At 53.4% G+C, this 19,439-nt stretch overlaps 1 protein-coding gene and 1 non-coding gene across 15 annotated transcripts in view; both read left to right on the top strand.

Moving 5' to 3' along the window:
• The window catches only part of POU2F2 (POU class 2 homeobox 2), a 33,750-nt gene extending 16,872 nt beyond the window's left edge, over positions 1 to 16,878 (top strand). For 5 of the 14 annotated variants that reach the window (XM_037160029.2, XM_053657151.1, XM_037160030.2 and 2 more), the window contains 10 exons: positions 8,691 to 8,796; positions 8,884 to 8,975; positions 11,654 to 11,815; positions 11,947 to 12,088; positions 12,172 to 12,320; positions 12,397 to 12,573; positions 13,668 to 13,734; positions 14,829 to 15,030; positions 15,162 to 15,235; positions 15,487 to 16,878. In XM_037160029.2, coding sequence (XP_037015924.2) covers positions 8,691 to 8,796; positions 8,884 to 8,975; positions 11,654 to 11,815; positions 11,947 to 12,088; positions 12,172 to 12,320; positions 12,397 to 12,573; positions 13,668 to 13,734; positions 14,829 to 15,030; positions 15,162 to 15,235; positions 15,487 to 15,824 — 1,509 coding nt within the window. In that variant the 3' untranslated portion in view covers positions 15,825 to 16,878. The remainder of the gene's footprint in view (positions 1 to 8,690; positions 8,797 to 8,883; positions 8,976 to 11,653; positions 11,816 to 11,946; positions 12,089 to 12,171; positions 12,321 to 12,396; positions 12,574 to 13,667; positions 13,735 to 14,828; positions 15,031 to 15,161; positions 15,236 to 15,486) is intronic. The other 9 variants (XM_037160031.2, XM_053657152.1, XM_053657155.1 and 6 more) reach the window with 3 other exon arrangements.
• LOC119060149 (small nucleolar RNA SNORA2/SNORA34 family) lies at positions 4,653 to 4,787 on the top strand. Its single transcript, XR_005084527.2, has one exon. It is a non-coding gene; the product is annotated as a small nucleolar RNA SNORA2/SNORA34 family (small nucleolar RNA).
• Positions 16,879 to 19,439: the final 2,561 nt, after the last annotated feature.

Here is a 19,439-nt window from a genome sequence, read left to right as displayed (position 1 = left end):
TCACAGGGAGTGGCTGTCCCCCAAGTCACCCAGCAAGAAGCAGGCAAGAGGGCCAAGACCAAGCTCCCAAGGTTCTCAGCCGGAAGGGACTCTCTCTCCCTTCTAGTCCACCCTCTGCACTGAGGGCAGGTGGGGGCGCAGTTCTGCCCAGATTGCCCCCAGAACAGGTGCTCACTGCCTTCCCAGGCAGCCCATTCCTCCCCTGGACAGGCAGACACAGCCGTGCCCTCATTTTGAGCACAGCTGGTCACAACATAATCCACGTCGTCTCCAGACCCCATCCCTTCTTGTCCTCCCCACTCTGGACTTAACTCTAGGCTGTCCATGTCTTAGAACTGGTCATAGTGCGTCCAGTTGGGGATGGCCAGTGGTAGCCGTGCTAGCCGTGGTGGCCGCCAGAGCAGGTGTGGGGGCCCATGATGGGGCGCCAGGGGAGTCTTCCTGGCGTGCAGGGGCGGGCGCTGCCCCCGGGTTGGGTGCCGCCGCTGCTCTGGGCTCAGGCCTCCTCTAGTTTTTCCCCCAAGGTGGAACCGAGCCAGGTGGGAAATGACCAGGCACACTCCAGGTCACCCGTGTGTCATGTAAACCGTGCCTCGCAGTCTTTCTGCCCCCAATCTGTAGCCAAGATCTCAGCTGCAGCAAAGCACAGCCTGCTCCAAACACCAGCAGTCCCTAGGTTTTACCTCATTCATTTGCTGAGAACTCACCGGTGGCCTGTTAGGTGCTTCCACTGAGATGGGGGTGATCCGAATACAGCAATAAGCAAGAATGGGCCTCTTCACTTCTCAGCTTTGATGGGGTGTGCTAGCCCTCTGGGCTAATCTTCCTCTTCCTCAAAGGTTAGAGACTGAGCAGGTGACACACCAAATATCCTGGCAGCGGCTCTCTCTGCCACTAGCATCTCCGTGCTTTCTCTAACTTCTCCACCGTCTTGGTCTTGCTTCCACAAGTGGCTTCAGAGCGCACCCTTTCTTTAGATTGTGGAGAAATGGGGCCACCTGCTGGCCAACCCCAGTCCTGAGCCAGCTCACTTGTTCACCCCAAACCTTCTCTTTCTCATTCTTTTTTTTTTTTTAAACTAAACCAAATGCCTTAATTTTTTAAAAATATTTTCTTTATTTATTTTTCGAGAGAGGGGAAGGGAAGGAGAAAGAGTGGGAGAGAAACATCAATGTGTGGTTGCCTCTCATGCGTCCCCTGCTGGGAACTGGCCTGCAACCCAGGCATGTGCCCTGACTGGGAATCGAACCGCGATACTCTGGTTCGCAGGCCCGCGCTCAATCCACTGAGCTACGCCAGCCAGGGCCTCTTTTTCTCATTCTTTAATTCCCTTAGTCAACAAACATGTAGTGAGCATTCCCCATGTCCAGGCACCTGCTGCGTGGGGCCCGCAGTGAGGAATAAGGCAGCCAAGTCTGTGCCCTTGTGGGGCCGGCATTCACGCTGGATGGGGAGACAGGATGCTGACAACTGCTGTGAAAGAAAGGAAAGAACTGTCTACGGCCGTACCACCCTGAACGCGCCCGATCTTGTCTGGCCTCAGAAGCTAAGCAGGGTCGTGTCTCGTTAGTACTTGGATGGGAGAAAGGAAAGAAGTGACTGAGGGAAAGGGAGACTCCTTATACGAGTGAGCAGCCAGGGGAGGCCTCTCTGAGGAGGGGGCATTTTATAGAGACTTGAGTGATGAGGAGACTGGGGCTCTGGCCCGGTGGCTCAGTCGGCTGGAGCATCATCTATACACCAAAAGGTTGCAGGTTCGATTTCTGGTCAGGGCACATACCGGAGAGAAACAATCAATGTTTCTCTCTAACATCGATGTTAAGAGAGGAGACAGACCTCTCTTCCTCTCTAAAATTAATAAGCATGTCTTTGGGTGAGACATGGATTTAAAAGGGGGAGGTACAAAGCTACAACAGCACGTACAAAGGCCCTGAGGCGGGGACTCCTTTCTTGGCCTCAGTAGCAGGAAGGAAACCAGTGTAGCTGGATTAGAGTCAGGGGGTGACAAAGTCATGGGAGGTGAGGGAGGAGAGGCAGGCAGGGGCTGGCTCACGCAGGGCCACCGCAAGGAGCTGGGTTATATTGCAAATGTGATGAAACCCAAAGGAAGTTTTCTGGTTTGATTAATATTTTAGAGCAGGAACTAGGGTTCCACAGAACACCCCCACCCAGGGTCTGTACATAGAATTCAGGGGAGTCCATGAACCCGGATGGGAAAACAGTGATGTCTCGGTTTTTATTGTCCTCCAACCCAAAACACAGTATTTCCTTCTGTTATGAATATGGGCGATTGCCCGCAGTGATAGCAGTGCGTGGGCCTTGCCGCCGGTGGGACGCACAGCTATTTCCACGTTCTGTGCAGCTGTTGCGGGTCTCTTAAAATACTGTCTTCACTCATTACTGCCTTGAGGTTGTTGCCCTTGCCCCACTGCTCGGCGTTAAGTAATGTGCCGATTAAAGAAACCCACAGATTATGGTCGTCACAATTCAAAATACTTTTGATGATTGTATATTATATTTTATGCATTTTTCTAAAAAGATTTTATTTATTTATATTTAAAGAGGGAAAGGGAGGGAGATGGAGAGAAATAGCGATGTGCGAGAGGAACATCAGTGCGTGGTTGCCTCTTGCACGCCCGCAGCAGGAGACCTGGGCTGCAACCCAGGCACGCGCACCGACTGGGAATTGAACTGGTAACCCTTTGGTTTGCTGTACGGTCGTCCCACTGAGCTGTACCAGTCCGGGCTGTGCATTTTTTCCCCTTTCATACTGAGAAGGGGCAGTTGGTTTTGTGAGGCACCGAAGAATTTAGAGCGGGAATGTTTTAGAATGTTTTGGGCGGGATTTGTGGTGGATGGGAGGGGTGGGGAGAGGATGAGGTTGAGGGAACCGAGGTGGACCCCCAAGTTCACAGTCTGAGTAATGGACGGGCTGTGGACAAATTCCTCAATTGGACTCCTCAGTGCCAGACCCCACTGCACACTGAGTTTCATCTTCTCCACCCTCTTCCTCCTCCTGCTGATTCAGGAAAAAATCTGCAGACGCCGCCCTTTTGGGCTTTTGGGGAGGAAGGGGGCCTTTCACTGAGGGTCCAGCTTGGGAAAGACAGGAGTTAAATATTTTAATTACCAAGCTCAGGGTTATAGAAAATCAGGAAAATACTAGTGATAAGACTTTATTTCTGTTCTTGTTTGATTCAATTCAGTGCTTTTCTTTCTTTCTTTTTTCTAGATTTTATTTATTTATCTTTAGAGGGTAAGGGAAGGAGAGAGGAAGAGAAATGTCAATGTATGGTTGCCTCTCGTGGGTGCCCTGCCGGGAACTGGTCCAAAACCCAGGCATGTGCCCTGACTGGGAATCAAACCGCAATCCTTTGGTTCTCAGGCCCCCACTCAATCCACTGAGCTACACCAGCCAGGGCCCAATTCAGTGCTTTTAATGGGGGCTTACCAGGCCCTGTAAGCACATGCCTGGGATGTGGGCTGGGTCCCCAGTTGGGGGCATGTGAGAGGCAGTCAGTCAATGTATCTCTCACACATCAATGTTTCTCTCCCTCTTTCTCCCCCCCTTAATCTCTCTCTAAAAATAAATAAGTAAAATCTTAAAAAAAAAAATGAACCAATGAGCCCTCGGGGTTGGGCGTTGTACTACTAACCAAAGTGTTGCCGATTCAATTCCCAGTCAGGGCACGTGCCTTGGTTGTGGGCCAGGTCCCTGGCTGAGGGCATGCAAAAGGTAACCAGTCGATGTTTCTCTCCTTCTCTTTCTCCTTCCCTTCCCATTTGTCTATAGATAGATGAATAAACAAACAAACAAATAAAATCTTAAAAAAAGAGAGAATCAGCCCTGGCTGCTGTAGCTCAGTGGATTGAGCTCAGGCCTGCGAACTAGAAGATCATGGCTCAATTCCCAGTCAGGGCACATTCCTGGGTTGCAGGCCAGTTCCCAGTGGGGGATGCACGAGTGGCAACCATATATTGATGTTTCTCTCCCTCTCTCCTTCCCTTACCCTCTAAAGATAAATAAATAAAATTTTAAAAAGAGAGAGAGAGAATCAGCCAATGAATGCATAAATAAGTGGAACAAATTGATGTCTCCCCCTCCCCCTCCCTCCCTCTTTCCTTTCCTTCTTCTCTCTCTATAATCAGTCAATCAATCAATCAATAAAGAGGAATGAGACATGGCATCTGCCTTCTAGAGTTTCAGTCTAGCTGAGGGAAGTATGTGTAAGTAAATGCAATGCATCGTGAGAAATGCAGAGTGCAGCAGGTGGGCACAGTTTTGTGGGGTCTAACTTTTATACAATGTTCAGGGTCTTTTAGAGAAAAGGAAGACAAAGTTATGAGGCCAAAATCAGGCGTGGGGTCTTAGAAGTTTCCATCGTAAGTGGGGCTAAAGCCTGAGCTTCCCTCACTTCGGGGTCAGTCCATATGCAGGAGGGAGGCGGCCATGCAGTTTTTATTGATGGGTGGGGAGGGAGCTTACGAAAGGGAAATTAGAATGGACACAGTTTCAAAGGACAGAGCATTAGGATTCAAAGCCCATCTATGCCGTGGTCTTAGATGATCAGGAGTAAGAGTGAGAAAGGTGAAAGGCCCAGGTACTCCACCCACTTTCCAAAGCACACGGACAAAGCAGAGACCTTTGCAGGTGGGCAGGGAACAGCCCTGAAATGTGGCGAGATGACTGGCTTCAAGCAGGAGACTAAAGACATGCCTTCCTATGGTCTGTTGGCCATGTCAGAACTTAGGAAATAGAATGGTCAATTGATTAGAAAGAAACATCTGAGTCACTGGGTGGGGTGGAAGGAATATGGCAAGATGACTGATTGGGGAAGCAGAGATGCTGGGCAGAAGTGACTGAGCAACATTTCTTTCTGTATTTGGACTAAGGAGATGTTCAAAGTTCAAGCGGTCCAGAGGGTTTACAGTGTTGCCAGTTTCCGGTACAGTTTCCTAGACCTAACCCATGCATACCCAAGCAGAACCCTACATATAATTTTTTAAAACACAAACAGTAGTGCACATCACACCCGCTGTTCTGCCTCTTGAGCTTTCTACTCAACAGAACATCTTGGAGACTGCGCCACAACGGGGCATAAAGAGCCTCCCCATTATTTTTCGTGAGTGCGTAATATTTCATTATGAAGCTCCACCCTGATGCGCTCACTTGTTCCCCTACTGCTGCATGCTCAGCTGGTTTCCACTCCTGCCGAAACACCACTTGCAGCTGGGAAATATCCTTCTGGAAAGGTCACTTTGCACAGGTGTGCATGTATCCCTAAGATAAATTCCTAGACATGGGATGGCTGAGTCAAAAGGCATGTGCATTTGTAACTTTGATGGGCATTGCCAAGTTACCCTCCCTGCAGCGACGATGTGCAAGAGCGTTCCCCTCACACCCTAACAAAGCGTGTCACGCACTGTTATCTTTGCTGACCTGAGAGGTAAAAATAGTATCTCGGTGCTGGCGTAGCTGCGTTTGTTTTATTGTGAGTAACCTTGAATCTTTTTTGCACTCAGAGCTCTTTTTATTTCCTTTGCTGGGCAGTCACCAGGCCTATCTGCTGACCAGATTACTATTGGGTCGTTAGGTTTTTTTCTTATTGATTTTGAATTGCTGTTCATATATTGAGGAATAAGCACTTAGTGTTGTTGATTCCTTTCATTTTCCCCCAGCGGTTCACCTCCTGGGACATTAAGTTGGTCTTTGGAATAAAAATTAGCATTGGGCCCTGGCTGGTGTAGCTCAGTGAATTGAGTGCAGGCCTGCAAACTAAGGGATCACGGTTCGATTCCCAGTCAGGGCACATGCCTGGGTTGCAGGCCAGTTCCCAGCAGGGGACGCACGAGAGGCCACCATACACTGATGTTTCTCTCCCTGTCTCCTTCCCTTCCCCTCTAAAGATAAATGAATAAAATCTTTGAAAAAATAACATTGGGAGGAATTGAGGAGCCTGTGTCATGCCCCCCAGTTTCTCGGAAGGAAAAAATATTTCACGTGTAGGTAATATACAGGGAGGGGCAAAAGTAGGTTTACAGTTGTTCGTATGGAAGGTACTACAATAATTAATAAATAACAATACAAGAATTAGCTGTTTGGCGTATTCATGACGGCAAACCTACTTTTGCCCCAGCCTGTAACTTGCAAGTGTACATAAAAGTTGCTAATTATGAAACATCAGTCTTGGTTCATTTAACGAATGTGTGTGGAGCACCCATGGTGCCTGACGCTGTTCTCGGACCCGAGATCACAGTGGGGACCAGCAGTCCCCACCACGCTCTCACGCTGCCACGCACTGACCTGACGGCGAAAGTGTAAACAGAAGGGTCATCTCTTTTTTTTTCCAAAACATTTTATTTATTTGTTTGTTTGTTTATTTATAGAGATAGGAGAAGGGAAGGAGACAGAGTAGGAGAGAAACATCAATGTGTGGTTGCCTCTCAGGTGCCCCCGGGCATGTGCCCTGACTGGGAATTGAACCAGTGACCCTTTGCTTCACAGGCCCGTGCTCAATCCACTGAGCTGCACTAACCGGGGCGCCAGAAGGTTCATCTTGGGAGAGTGATGAGTCTTGTGAAGGAGGTGAAATGGAGGTGGCGAAGGGAGGAGGTGTGGTGACGGGCTGGTTGGGATCAGGGGGGCGAGGAGGGCATCTCTGAGGAGATGACTGCGTGTTCGGAGCTGAGGGACAAGGAGGACCCGGGCTAAGTGTGAGGACTGGAACTGCCTGGCAGAGAGAACAACACACGTAGAGGCCCTGAGGTGGGTGTTGAGGTCACGAAAACTGGCTCAGGCCTCAGTGTAAGGGACCCTAGAGGCCAAGGAAGGAGTTCGGGCGTAGTGGGGTGGGTTACAAGGGCCCACTGAAGCGCTGGCCGGCTGGCTCAGTGGATTGAAGTGTTGTCCCTGTACACCAAAAGGTTACAGGTTTGATTCCCGGGCAGGGCACCTACCTAAGTTTCTGGCTCCATCCCTGGTTGGGGTGTGTTCAGGAGGCAACCGATCGATCTCTCTCTCTCTTTCTCTCTCCCCCTCCTTCCCTTCTTCTCTTTCTAAAAATCAATTGAAAAGATGTCCTTGGGTGAGGATTTTAAAAGCGAATCCATTGGCTCCTCTGTGTGTGAGGGGGTTTTGCTTTTCCTTTTGCAAATATCCAAACCCAAAAGAAAAGAGAAGATATACGGGACCACACCTATCTTCAACCAGCTCAATAGATATCAACATTTTGCCAATCCTCTTTCATCTATACGTTTACTTTTTTGGTGGAGGGGCTGGATTTATTGCTTTCCCTCTTTCCCTACCTCATTCCCCTTAAAAAAAAATCTTTTCATTAAAGTATAACAAATACCAAAAAGTGTACAAATCCTAGGTATACAGCTCAGCGATGCTCTCTCACTGAGCATGTGCATCTTGCTGGTTCTCAGATCCGGAAACTGAATATGGCAGCTTCCTGGACGCCCCCTGTGGTCCCTTCTAGTTTCCACCTCCCAACGTCTAGCATGCAAATGGGTCGTAAAAGAAATCACACAGGATGTTCCCTACTGTGACCGGCTTCTTTCGCTCATCGTTACGTTTGGGAAGTTTTACTGCTGTGTGTCACTGGAGATTGCAGACTGCTCCTCCTCATTGCTGTCACATTCCACGGGGCACAGTTTATTGACCCCATCGATTGTTGGTGGGTGCTTGGGCTGCCTTCAGGTCTTGTCTGTTCCAAGTCGTTCTGCTAGGAGCATCCTAGCATGTCTTTCGGTAAATTCGTGTGCGCACTCGTGCCGGTTGAAGCCCAGGCATGGGATTGGCTTTTGTAAATGGTGCCTGTCTTCATCTGTTAGAGCTGCCGCCACAAAGAACCGCAGGCTGGGTTCTTTGGAACCGCAGGCTGGGTTCTTTGGAACCGCAGGCTGGGTTCTTAAACCACGGAAATGCATCCTCTCACGGTTCTGGAGGCCAAGTGCAAAATCAAGGTGTCAGCAGGGTTGGTTCCTCCCGAGGGCTGTGAAGGAAGGGTCTGCTTCGGCTTTTGTCCTTGGCTTGTAGGTGGCCGTCTTCTCTCTGTGTCTTCACATCACCTTCCTCCTGTGCGCGTCTGTCTCTGTGACCAAATTCCCCCTTTTCGTGTGGAAACCAGTCATAGTAGATTGGGGCCGACCTTAGTGACCTCATGTTAACTGGATCCCATCTGCAAAGATCCCATATCTCAATAAGGGCTCCCTCTGGGGGCCTGGGGGTGGGGGTGCCAGCCTGTGCATTTTGACGGGAACACAGCTCAGCCCCTAACAGTGCCAAAGTTTCCCAAAGTGGTTGTCCAGTCTCCTGACTCACGATGTGCTGGAATACTTCAAAGTTCATTCCAGATATGATGCCATTTGCCTGGGGCGTGTTTTAAAAGAGGGAAGACTTGGTCTGATTCACATTTTTAAGCAATTCTATTTGATCCGTGGGGCTGTAAGACAAGGCAAATAGTTCACCAAGAAAGAAAAGGTAATAAAGAGTGAGCTCTCCTGGGACGGCCCAGGCAGGACACTCCGGAAGCCTGGGGTTGGGGCAAACCTCCCAGGTGCCCTTAGCTCAGGGGTGCTGTTCGTTCCTCCCTGCCTGGTGCCAGGCCACCCTGTGCAGCGCCCCTGGAGGCTCAGGCGAGGCAGAGGGGCTCAGGCTGTCTTTCTGTCCACCCCGTCCCTGACAGGACATACAGCAGCTCCTCCAGCTCCAGCAGCTGGTGCTTGTGCCGGGTCACCACCTCCAGCCACCTGCTCAGTTCCTGCTGCCGCAGGCCCAGCAGAGTCAGCCAGGTAAGGCCCCCACCTGATGGCCTCCCTGCTGCCCCCACAGAACTCCCCCTCCTTTTCTCACCCTGTGTGTCCCCCTTGTCCTCCCAGGCCTGCTACCGACGCCAAATCTATTCCAGCTACCTCAGCAAACCCAGGGAGCGCTTCTGACCTCCCAGCCCCGGGCCGGGCTGCCCACACAGGTGAGTTCCCCCCCCCCCACCCCGCCCAGTGCACTTGGCTGGGCCAGCAGCAGGGCTGTGGAAGGCTGGGTGAATGAGGGTAGGGTTGTGGCCAAGGGTCTCCTCTCCCTTTGGCCTACTCCACAGCCACAGGGCCAGAACAGGCATTGGGAGACCTGGAACCCAGCCCTGTTCTACCACCAATTTGCTGTGGGACCTCAGGGAAGCCACTCCCTCTGTCTGGATCTTTCTCTGCAGCAGCGACTTGCTACTGACGCCACAAGAATTTAAAAAACATGCAGTACCTGACTACTTAGTCAGGGGCACTGACCTTTTTCTTTAGGTTGTCAAATTTAAAAAAATGACAACAGCCAACACAATAATAGCCATCTGGTGTGAATGAATCAAAATTATACCTATTTTGTTGTCGGGTTAGCAAAAAAGATTTTTTTGGTATGCTGCAGACTTTTCGTAGCTTATGTCTGACATGAGATGCAAAAGGTGGAAAATCACTGCTCCGTAGGGTGAGGGGAGTCAATCAGACCAGTGGCTCTTAAACTTTCAGGCACACAGAATCCTTTTTTGGGAATCTGATGAGGATTTGGATCTGACCCCCAGTAGCCCTGGCTGCTCATGTGCACACACAGGAAATTTGGGGGTTAGAAAGCCTTTACATTCCAGTGCCCTGGGTCTGTTCCAGGGCCGCAGATGGAGGGTTCGCTGAGGAACGGTCTGTTGGGTGCTAGTTCACACCCCCTTCCTAGACCAGACACCGAAAACAAGGGCCCACAGATATGTTTTATTCGGCCCACACCACGTTTTAAAAATTAAATTAGTCGACAAAATTCCCAGAAAACGCCAGATCCCCACCTTTTCTTTTCTTTTAAAAAATATTTTATTTATTTATTTTTAGAGAGAGGGGAAAGGAGGGAGAAAGGGAGAGAGACATCAATGTGTGGTTGCCTCTCATGCACCCCCTACTGGGGACCTGGCCTACAACCCAGACATGTGACCTGACCAGGAATCGAATCCACGACCTTCAGCTCGCAGGCCAACACTCAGTCCACTGAGCCACGCCAGCCAGGGCATCCCACCGTTTCTTGACAAACTAGACACTCTGGCAACACTGATCTGCATCCACATGGCATGGTGGCAGCTGGCGGCTGGCCACTGGCTAGAGCAGAGGTCCCGTTGAACAGAGGCTGTGAACTCTGCAGGCCGCCTTGGCCTCCTCCTGGCTAGCCTCCACGGTGTTTCCTTGTTTGTTGCCTGGGCTCTAGACTTTCACAGTGATCTTTCACAACCTCTTACAGATTTCAAATTTCCCTCCTACCCATTTTTGGAATGGCCCTTTCAAAAAGTAATATGAACTGTTTAGAAAACACTAAAAGTTTAGAGACTAATAGGGGGATTAGCTGGGGTTGTGAAATCCAGTAACGCTCGGAAATTAAGTCGTTCTTGTAATGTGGACACCGGAAGTCATTTGGCTGCAGAACCCGTCCTGACCTGATGCCGGGTGGCCAGTGGCTTTTCTTTCTCTCTCTCTTGTAGTCCAGGCCTTGCTGAGAGTTGTTAATGTGTCCAACTACAGGGTGACGGTTTGACCCTGATGGTGGTGGTGGGGGGGGGTCGCATCATCTATGATATACGCCCCATGTAGGCTTTCTAAAGTCTGAAAATTTTCTGAATTCCCAAATATATCTGGCCCTAGGGTTTTGGATAACAGATCAAGGGCCTGTGTGACCACCTTCCCTGCACCCACCACCTGCTTCAGATCTCTTGTTCGAGGGAGATGAGGCATTCCAGAAAAAGCTATTGCTTCTTTGTAAATCAGTTGCCCTTCCCATCTGCTTTTTAATACTTTTACTTTATTTGAGACCTGCCATTTTTAAGAGGCCTTATTTATTTATTTATTTTTAGAGAGGGGGGGAAAGGAGGGAGAAAGAGAGGGAGAGAAACATCAATGTGTGGTTGCCTCTCATGCGCCCCCTACTGGGGACCTGACCTGCAACCCAGGTGTGTGCCCTGACTGGGAATCGAACTGGAGACACTTTGGTTTGCAAACCAGCACTCAGTTCAGTAAGCCACACCAGCCAGGGCTCAACCTACCATTTTAAACCAAGTTTCCCCAACAACCCCACGGGGTAGGCAGAGCAGCTATAATGGTCCCATCCTGCAGAGGGGGAAACTGAGGTCTGAGGAGGTTGAGGCTTGTCGAGTTACCTGCAATTCTGTAGCAGAGCCAGTCCAGGGAGAGAGCCCTTGGAGCAAGAACCCTCCCCCTGGGAGTTTCCAGGCTGGGAGGGAATCCACAGAGAGTTCCAGCAGCGAGAAAGAAGCCCCATGTGGGGCAGCAGAGTGTAACTTCTTTATTTAAATATTTTTCCTTAATTTTATTTATTTTTAGAAAGAGGGGAAGGGACAAAGGGAGGGAGAGAAACATCGATGTGTGAGGGGCATTTTGCGTCATGGGATGACACCCGACCCACTGAGCTACACCAGCCAGGGCGCAGAGCGTAACCTTGATGAAACTAGCAACCCAGTGTCGGGGGAGGGGACCTTTTGGGGGCAGGTGCGGGGAATCTGCAGGAAGAGGCTGAAGGCAGGGAGGGAGGAAGGGAAGGGGGACCGCGTAGCCATTGCTGAGCCCCATCCTGGTTCCCCCGTCCTGCATCCCACCCACCTGCCCACCTCACCAGGCCGTGACCCGCCCCATGCTGCCCGACCCGCACCTCTCACACCCGCAGCCCCCCAAATGCCTGGAGCCGCCATCCCATCCCGAGGAGCCCAGTGACCTGGAGGAGCTGGAGCAGTTCGCCCGCACCTTCAAGCAACGCCGCATCAAGCTGGGCTTCACGCAGGTCTGGGGCCACCTGGCTGAACCAGCGGTGGGCGCGGGGATGAGGGGACAGGACAAGCTGGTGGGTGGGGCAAGCCCAGTACCTGAAAACCGAGCCCTGACCGCCGCCCTCTCCCTGCCCCACTGGCCCAGGGTGACGTGGGCCTGGCCATGGGCAAGCTCTATGGCAACGACTTCAGCCAGACGACTATCTCCCGCTTTGAGGCCCTCAACCTGAGCTTCAAGAACATGTGCAAACTCAAGCCCCTCCTGGAGAAGTGGCTCAACGATGCAGGTGGGACTGGGGCTCCCAGCCGGGTGGCAGGCACAGGGTCTGAGGAGGTGCCCTCTCACGCCCCTGTCTCCTCCTGGGCGCAGAGACTATGTCTGTGGACTCCAGCCTGCCCAGCCCCAACCAGCTGAGCAGCCCTAGCCTGGGTTTCGATGGGCTCCCTGGCCGGAGACGCAAGAAGAGGACCAGCATCGAGACAAATGTCCGCTTCGCCTTAGAGAAGAGTTTTCTAGCGGTGAGGCCCCCGCCCTGGGCATCCGTGGGGGTCGGTGGCAGAGTGGGGCCTGGGCTAATGAGCCCTCTGCCCGCAGAACCAGAAGCCTACCTCAGAGGAGATCCTGATGATCGCAGAGCAGCTGCACATGGAGAAGGAAGTGATCCGCGTCTGGTTCTGCAACCGGCGCCAGAAGGAGAAACGCATCAACCCCTGCAGCGCGGCCCCCATGTTGCCCAGTCCGGGGAAGCCAGCCAGCTACAGCCCCCATCTGGTACCAGAGCCCCTTGGGCGGGGCAGGGGCCCAAAGCCCAGCCCCCTCCTGGCCCCGCAGCAGGCACCGTGTGTGAAGCACAGTCTACCTGGCTGTCCACGGTGCTCAGAACAGAAGCGGGGAGAGTCAGCCTGGTGGGCAGGCTGTCACCCGGGTGGAGCACTGTCACACAGGGACACGGAGTTCCCAGGGGGCTGTGGTCTTATGTGGGGGGTACAAGCGCCCACAGACATGGACAGAGCCAAACAGTTGTCACAGGCACGCAGCCACACAGGCACAGGCAGGGACATCATTACACTCCCGAGAGTGCACTCGGGTCTATAGCCGCACCAGGACGCCCCTCTGTTCCATTTAGTGTGGAAACGGCTGGGACACCACAGACAGGAGCACCCTCCGCCCTGTGATGTGGGGGCAAGAGGGACCGTCTGAGCCCAGTCATAAAGGGCAAGAGAGTTAGTTAGGCCCACGAAGGACAGGCAAAGGGACTGGGGTCCACGAAGGCCTAGAAGCCAGAGCGGGTCCAGCCCAATCTGAGAGACTCTGGTACAGTTTAGTGTGGTTGGAGCTGCACTGTATTGAATTGAAGGCGGGGGAGCTGGGGAGGGACCAAAGACCCAAGTAATATCCTGAGGAGCTTGAACTTGAACTTGCGCAGTGCGGAGCTAAGAAGTTTTCAGCTATGGAGGGACAGGGTCACCTTTAGAGTGAAGCTTCTGGGAATGATGGAGGGACGAGACTGGAGGCAGGGAGGCCAAGAAGGAGGCTGGTGGGTGTTCCCAGAAAACCAAGCCGTGTGACATCCCAACACTGATGCAGAGACACAACTAACCCTTAAGCCCCCGACACACACTTCAGACCGGCAACTGCATAGTGTCGGGGGGAGAGGTGGGGGGCCCCTCAGTTGGGAACTGCTCCCTCTTGCTGGTGGCTCGGGATCCCCTAGGCTACAGGTGAAGAAAGATGGAGGAAGGCCACACCCAGAGCCCCGCTTCCCCATCCTGGGGGCAGAGGAGTGGGGGTCGTACCCACAGGGAGCACCGCAGGGGCCGCTGGGAGACAGTGGCCTAACCATGCCTTCTTTCCTCTCTCCCCAGGTCACACCCCAAGGGGGTGCTGGGACCTTGCCGATGTCCCAAGCTTCCAGCAGTCTGAGCACAACAGGTCAGGGAGAGCAGAAGTCGGTGGGGGAGAGCACAACGTGGGCCTGAGCCTGAGGGTGTCACGTGGCTCGGGGTGTCCGTGGGTCTCAGGGCCGAGCCTGCGGGTGAGGGGGCCGGGAGGACGGAGGGGAGAGGATGGTGAGAAGCATGGGGTTGCTGAAAGGTGACGGGCTTGGGTCCTGTTCCTGGCATTTATAAACTCGGTGAACTCCAGAAGTGACTTTACCTCTCTGGGCCTCAGTTTTTGTAAAACTGTTGGGAATGTGTGATGCATGCAGAAGCTATATGCATGCAGGTATACACAGACATCCGAGTGTCAAATGCACACATTCTTGTACAAAGCCCTCCTTTCCTGGGGACAGGGCATCATACACCATACATAAGAACACTATTTTTTAAATCCCACAACATTGACCCTCCTCAGGTTAAGAAATAATAAGTGGAGGTTTTAAAAAACAGTAAGGTGTGCCCGGCTGGCACTGTTCTAAATGCTGTACAAAGAATGTTGACTCATTTAATCCTCATACCCGTTATCCCCATTTTCCTGATGAGGGAACTGAAGGCCAGAGAGGTGAAGGCACTTGCCCAAGGGAGCAGGTGGGATGCGACAGAGCCAGGAATGGCTGTCCCCGCTCTCTGGCCTGAGGCAGGGCTCCGAGCCCTCTCAACCTGCCAATTCCTGAACCCAAAGCCCAATCACAGCTGCACTCCCCCTGCCTGGCCCCTAGAGGGAGCCATAGGGCTTTGTCTCCCGGGCGCCCCCAGTTCTTCCCCCTCCCCGGTTCTTGTATAAAAAGGAGTCCCGGGTGAGGTTCAGGGCAGGGTACAAGGGGCGCTAGGGGGGCTAGCATACGCTGCGCACAGGGCACGGGCTCAGTGAGTGACAGCTGCTCTTACTTTGGTGACTGTGGCTGCTGTTACCATGGCAGTGGCACAAAGAAATGGCCCAGGGAGGAGAGGGCGGGAGGCTTAAGCAGGCTCTGACTGAGGAGATGCTGGTAGACTGCGGGTGAAGGAGGCAGGCAGCGGTCAACCCCAGGTTCCTGCGTGGAGGGGGAGGGCAAGCTGAAGTCTCCCTTTCTCTCTCTCTGGCAGTTACTACCTTATCCTCAGCTGTGGGGACGCTCCACCCTAGCCGGACAGCCGGAGGGGGTGGGGGCGGGGGTGGGGCCGCGCCCCCCCTCAATTCCATCCCTTCTGTCACTCCCCCACCCCCGGCCACCACCAACAGCACAAATCCCAGCCCTCAAGGCAGCCACTCGGCTATCGGCTTGTCGGGCCTGAACCCCAGCGCGGGGTAAGTGGGCAGCTGCAGGTGGGGAGACTGTGGGGAGAAGCAGGATCACTGCTGCTTCCAGGGTGGGTAGCTGAGCCCCAGCTCTGCCGGCAGCCCGGCCCTTGCTAATGCCTCTGCTTTGCCTCTTGCAGAAGCACAATGGTGGGGTTGAGCTCCGGGCTGAGTCCAGCCCTCATGAGCAACAACCCTTTGGCCACTATCCAAGGTGCGTGCTGCCTCATGTCACTCCCATGGTCACCAGCCCCACCCCTGTGGGCCTCCAGCCCCTCCATTGCTGCTCTAGCCATGCCACCCTGCCCCCCGCTCACTGCATTGCTCGCCTCTTCATACCCATCTCACCTTCGGGGAAAGTGTGAGGGCCGCTCATTGGGGTCAGTGGGGCTGATGGAAAGACAGGGCACTGCAGGCAGGATGCTGAAAGGCGCCGCCAGCCCAGCCTCTCTCTCTCCCTGCCAGCCCTGGCCTCTGGTGGAACCCTGCCCCTTACCAGCCTTGACGGCAGCGGGAACCTGGTGCTGGGGGCAGCAGGTGCGGCCCCTGGGAGCCCCGGCCTGGTGACCTCTCCGCTCTTCTTGAACCACGCTGGGCTGCCCCTGCTCAGCGCCCCGCCTGGCGTGGGCCTGGTCTCGGCAGCCGCTGCAGCTGTGGCGGCCTCCATCTCCAGCAAGTCTCCTGGCCTCTCCTCATCCTCCTCGTCCTCGTCGTCCTCCTCCTCCTCCTCCACTTGCAGTGAGGCCGCAGCACAGACCCCTGGAGGCCCGGGGGGGCCGGAGTCAGGGTCCAAGCCTGAGTGAAGGCCCGTCAAGCCTCCCCTCCTATACCTCTGACTTCCACCTTGGTCCCTTGCCCAGAAGAGGGCGAGGAGGCCATTGGTGGGGGCGCAGAGGGTCCTCGGAGCAGAAGTGACAAGGGAGGACAGACCAAAAAAAATCAAACAACCAAAAAAAAAAAAAGAAAGAAAGAAAGAAAGAAACCAACAACAAAGAAAACCAAAAATAATCACAACAGAAACCAGCTGCCCCAAAGGAACCAGAGGTGAAACACAAACCAAAACCAAAAACAGACCAAAAAATCCCCCACAAAACCAAACAAACCAAAAACCAGTTGCAAGCCAGACCTCAGTGTGCTCACCCTCACCGCTATGACACCAAATAAGAACCCCCAGCCAGGGGCCGAGAAGCCTCGTGAGGCGGACCTCACCCGGAGACCCTGGCTGTGGGGTCCACCCACAACCTTGCCTCCCCCAGCGGAGGCCAAAGAAGGAAAAAGAACATGCCAGCCTCCTAGCCTCAGACCCCAGCCCTGGGCCAGAGAAGACAGGGCATGGCCTGGGGCAGAAGGGGGGGCTCAGAACCGCCCGCCAAATGTTCCTTTCCAGAAGGCGAAAGAGAAAGGGCCTGAACAACCTTACACCAAATATTCAGTAGCTTCATCCAAAGGATGTACAGAATTTTTAGCGTTGTGCTCAACAGAATGTGTCCCTACCATGTGTCCCTCTCTCCCCCCCAACCCCCAGCTCTCCTCACCCAGGCAGGGGGTCTCGCTTTAACCTCTTCCCTACCCCAGCCCAGGGAGTGCAGGGGAAGGCCTGGATGACTTTTCACCCCTGTACCTCCCCGATTTTCCTTTGAAGGTTGGGCTAGGCCATTTTGCAAGTTCTAGCTCTCACTCATCCCCCCAACCCTCACCAGGTCACCCTCCTCTGCTCTGGGATCTTCTCCCTCCCCAGCCCATGGGAAGGTGGAAGTTCTAGGCAAGAGGGGATGAGGTGAGGGCATTCAAGTTGTCTTTTTTCTCATCCTTGTCTGTCAGTTTCCCTGAAAAAAAAAAATCATATTCCAGTGCCTATCCGTGGAATCCTTCACGTTCTTTGACATTGACCAGAAACCAAAAAGAGAACTCATTCACTCCCCGCCCCCGCCCCATGCCCCTCTGACACTGGCAGATGCCTCTTCCTGTGCCCCCACACACATGCAGACACGCACGCACCCCAGTGGTGCGGTTCCTCGAGATGGCATCCCCATCAGGGTACCATGTGGCGGGGACAGTGCCATGACCTGTGGTGCCCATCCAAGAGGGCACTGTGGTGGCGTTGCTCCCATGAGACTTCCCTCGGGTCTTGCCTGGATCCTGTGTTTGCTCAGCCCTAGACACATCTCGACAACGACAGGCAGAGGGGAGACACCGCTGGGAGCCACTTTGCCCTCCTGCTGCTGTGGAGGCCGACAAAGTTTTGAACCAAAAACAAAAACAGAAAACCAAACAAACAATAAATTAAAACTAGAAAAAAAGAATTTATATATATATATATATATTTAAGGGAAAGAAGATGAGGACTCTTAAAGTATAAGAAGGAGCCGCGAGGCGGAGCCAAGCCCTGCCCCAATGGTCCAGGCCCTTGGTCCCCAAGGCGCGGATAGAAGGACGGATGCTTCTTTCTCTTCACAAATACCTCATGGACGTTGTCTTCGGGAAAGCCGGAGGGGGGCGGCGGGGGCAGGGCCTGTCCCTCAGCCAGGGCAGATGGAAGTGGGTGGGCAGGGCTGAGAGGGGGTGTCAGGGACTGGGGTCAAGAACCCCATGCTCCCTGCCCCACCCCAATCAACTGAAAAAGCTTTAAAAAAGGAGAAAAGGAATAAGAAGACAAAAAGAATGGACCAAGGAAAACTAACAGACTTTCGGGTGGGTTGATTCCTCCTTTGATTTCTTTTTCTGTCCTCTTCCGTCTGTCCTCTCTCTCTCTGCTCGCCTCTGTCCCCGTCTCCCTCTTTCTTCCTTCTTCTCCTACCTCTCTCAGTCTTGTTCTTTCTGTGTCTCTCCTCAAACCAAAGTGTTGCTGTGAAGGACACGAGCCATGGAAATCAGAGGGGCCCCGCCCCTCACTGGGCAGAGTGTAGCAGAGGGAAGGGCGCACCCTGGGAGGCAGTGCTGCCGGACACTCGGAGGAGAGGCAGAGAGAGCCTCGGGTGCCGCCCCAGGGCCCCAAGGCCTCAGTGTTATTCTTCTCTCGTCTCCCTTCTCCCACCCGGGAAATGAAACTGTTGGGCTGGGCCACAGAGGCAGCAGAGACTCGGCTGGTGCGGGGGACTGGGATGCCTTGTCTGGGCAGCAACGGGGTGGCCACCTCTATGATGACCCTGGCACCCATGACGGGGCCTGGCCTGCCATCGGCCTGTCCTCACCGGAATGTAAGCATCTCCGACTCCCTGCCCTCACCCTACCTCTGAATTTGTCCATTATTATTTCCTGAAGAGAAGAGACTGTTGAGAGGGCCTGGGCCCCAGCCCAAGGGTGGAGAGGGGGGCCAAGGGCTCCTGAACAGACAGGAAGGACATGTGAGCAAAGTTGAAGGAATTACAACCAAAAACCCCTCCGAGAAGAAGACAGGCAGCATGGAAGGCATGGTGGAGATGACTCAAACAAAAACTATGATTCTAGACCAAAAAAAAGCAAACAACAACAAAAAAAACCACAAAAAAAGAAAAGAAAAAAAAAAGAAAAAATGGAAAAAAAGGAAAAAAAAATCCAGGACTCACCACCACCCACTTCATCCTGCTTCCTCCCCATCAAGTCCTGCCACCCGGGACCTCTCCTCAACCCCAGTGTGGGGGGAGTGGGGCAGACAGCAGAGGAGGAAGTAGGGACAGGGACGGGCTGATGCCCTGACACTGGTGGAGGGACCCCCGCACAGCTGGGGGTGGTGGGGACCCTCCCCGTACAACCCCCATAACTGGGAAAATAAAAACAAAAATGAAAGAAAATTCCTGGGTGGGGGAAAAATAACCAAATCCCAAGCTTTAACTACAGCTGTGAAACCAAATATTGGGAAGGGGGTGGGAGGGAGGGAGGGGCAAGTGTGCCCCAGGTCTCCCCCCTGGGCCCCCTCCCCCGAGGACTCGAGATAAGGCACCAAATACCTCATAGAACTTTAATGTTAAAAAAAGGAAACCAAATATCGTTGGCTGGGGGCCAGCCAGGGCAAGGGGCTGGGGGGCAGGAGGGAACCAGGGTTGGGAAGGTGATGGGGGAATTCATGCCTCCCACCCCCCTCTTGCCCCTTCCACTCCAGTCCCCCGTCTTGACTCCGGGAAACAAAACTATCTCATCGTTTTTATTTTGTGGTCTGTACAGAGCCTGTGTCCGTGTGTCTGTGTGTGAACGAGAGAGTTGGGGGGTTGAGGGACATTATGTGGGGGCTGGGGGGGAGACTCCAGGCCAGACTCTGGGCTAAGCGAGATGAGTGAGGTGAGGGGCCAGGGGCCTGGGCTGGAAAGAGAGGAAGACGAATGGATTGGAGAAAAGGGATGGTTAGTTTCTCACCCCCCCCCCCATGACCTCCTACTTGAGGGAAGGACAGAGACTGGGTCTATCCTAAAGGTGGGCCTTTTAATTGTGCCAAAAAAAAAGTC

The sequence above is a fragment of the Artibeus jamaicensis genome, unplaced genomic scaffold (assembly GCF_021234435.1).
Source record: "Artibeus jamaicensis isolate MK-2021 breed Jamaican fruit bat unplaced genomic scaffold, CSHL_Jam_final scaffold_36, whole genome shotgun sequence".
Classification (NCBI taxonomy): Eukaryota; Metazoa; Chordata; class Mammalia; order Chiroptera; family Phyllostomidae; genus Artibeus; species Artibeus jamaicensis.
Note: the sequence above shows the minus strand (reverse complement) of the source record. Positions and strands in the feature narration are given on the sequence as shown.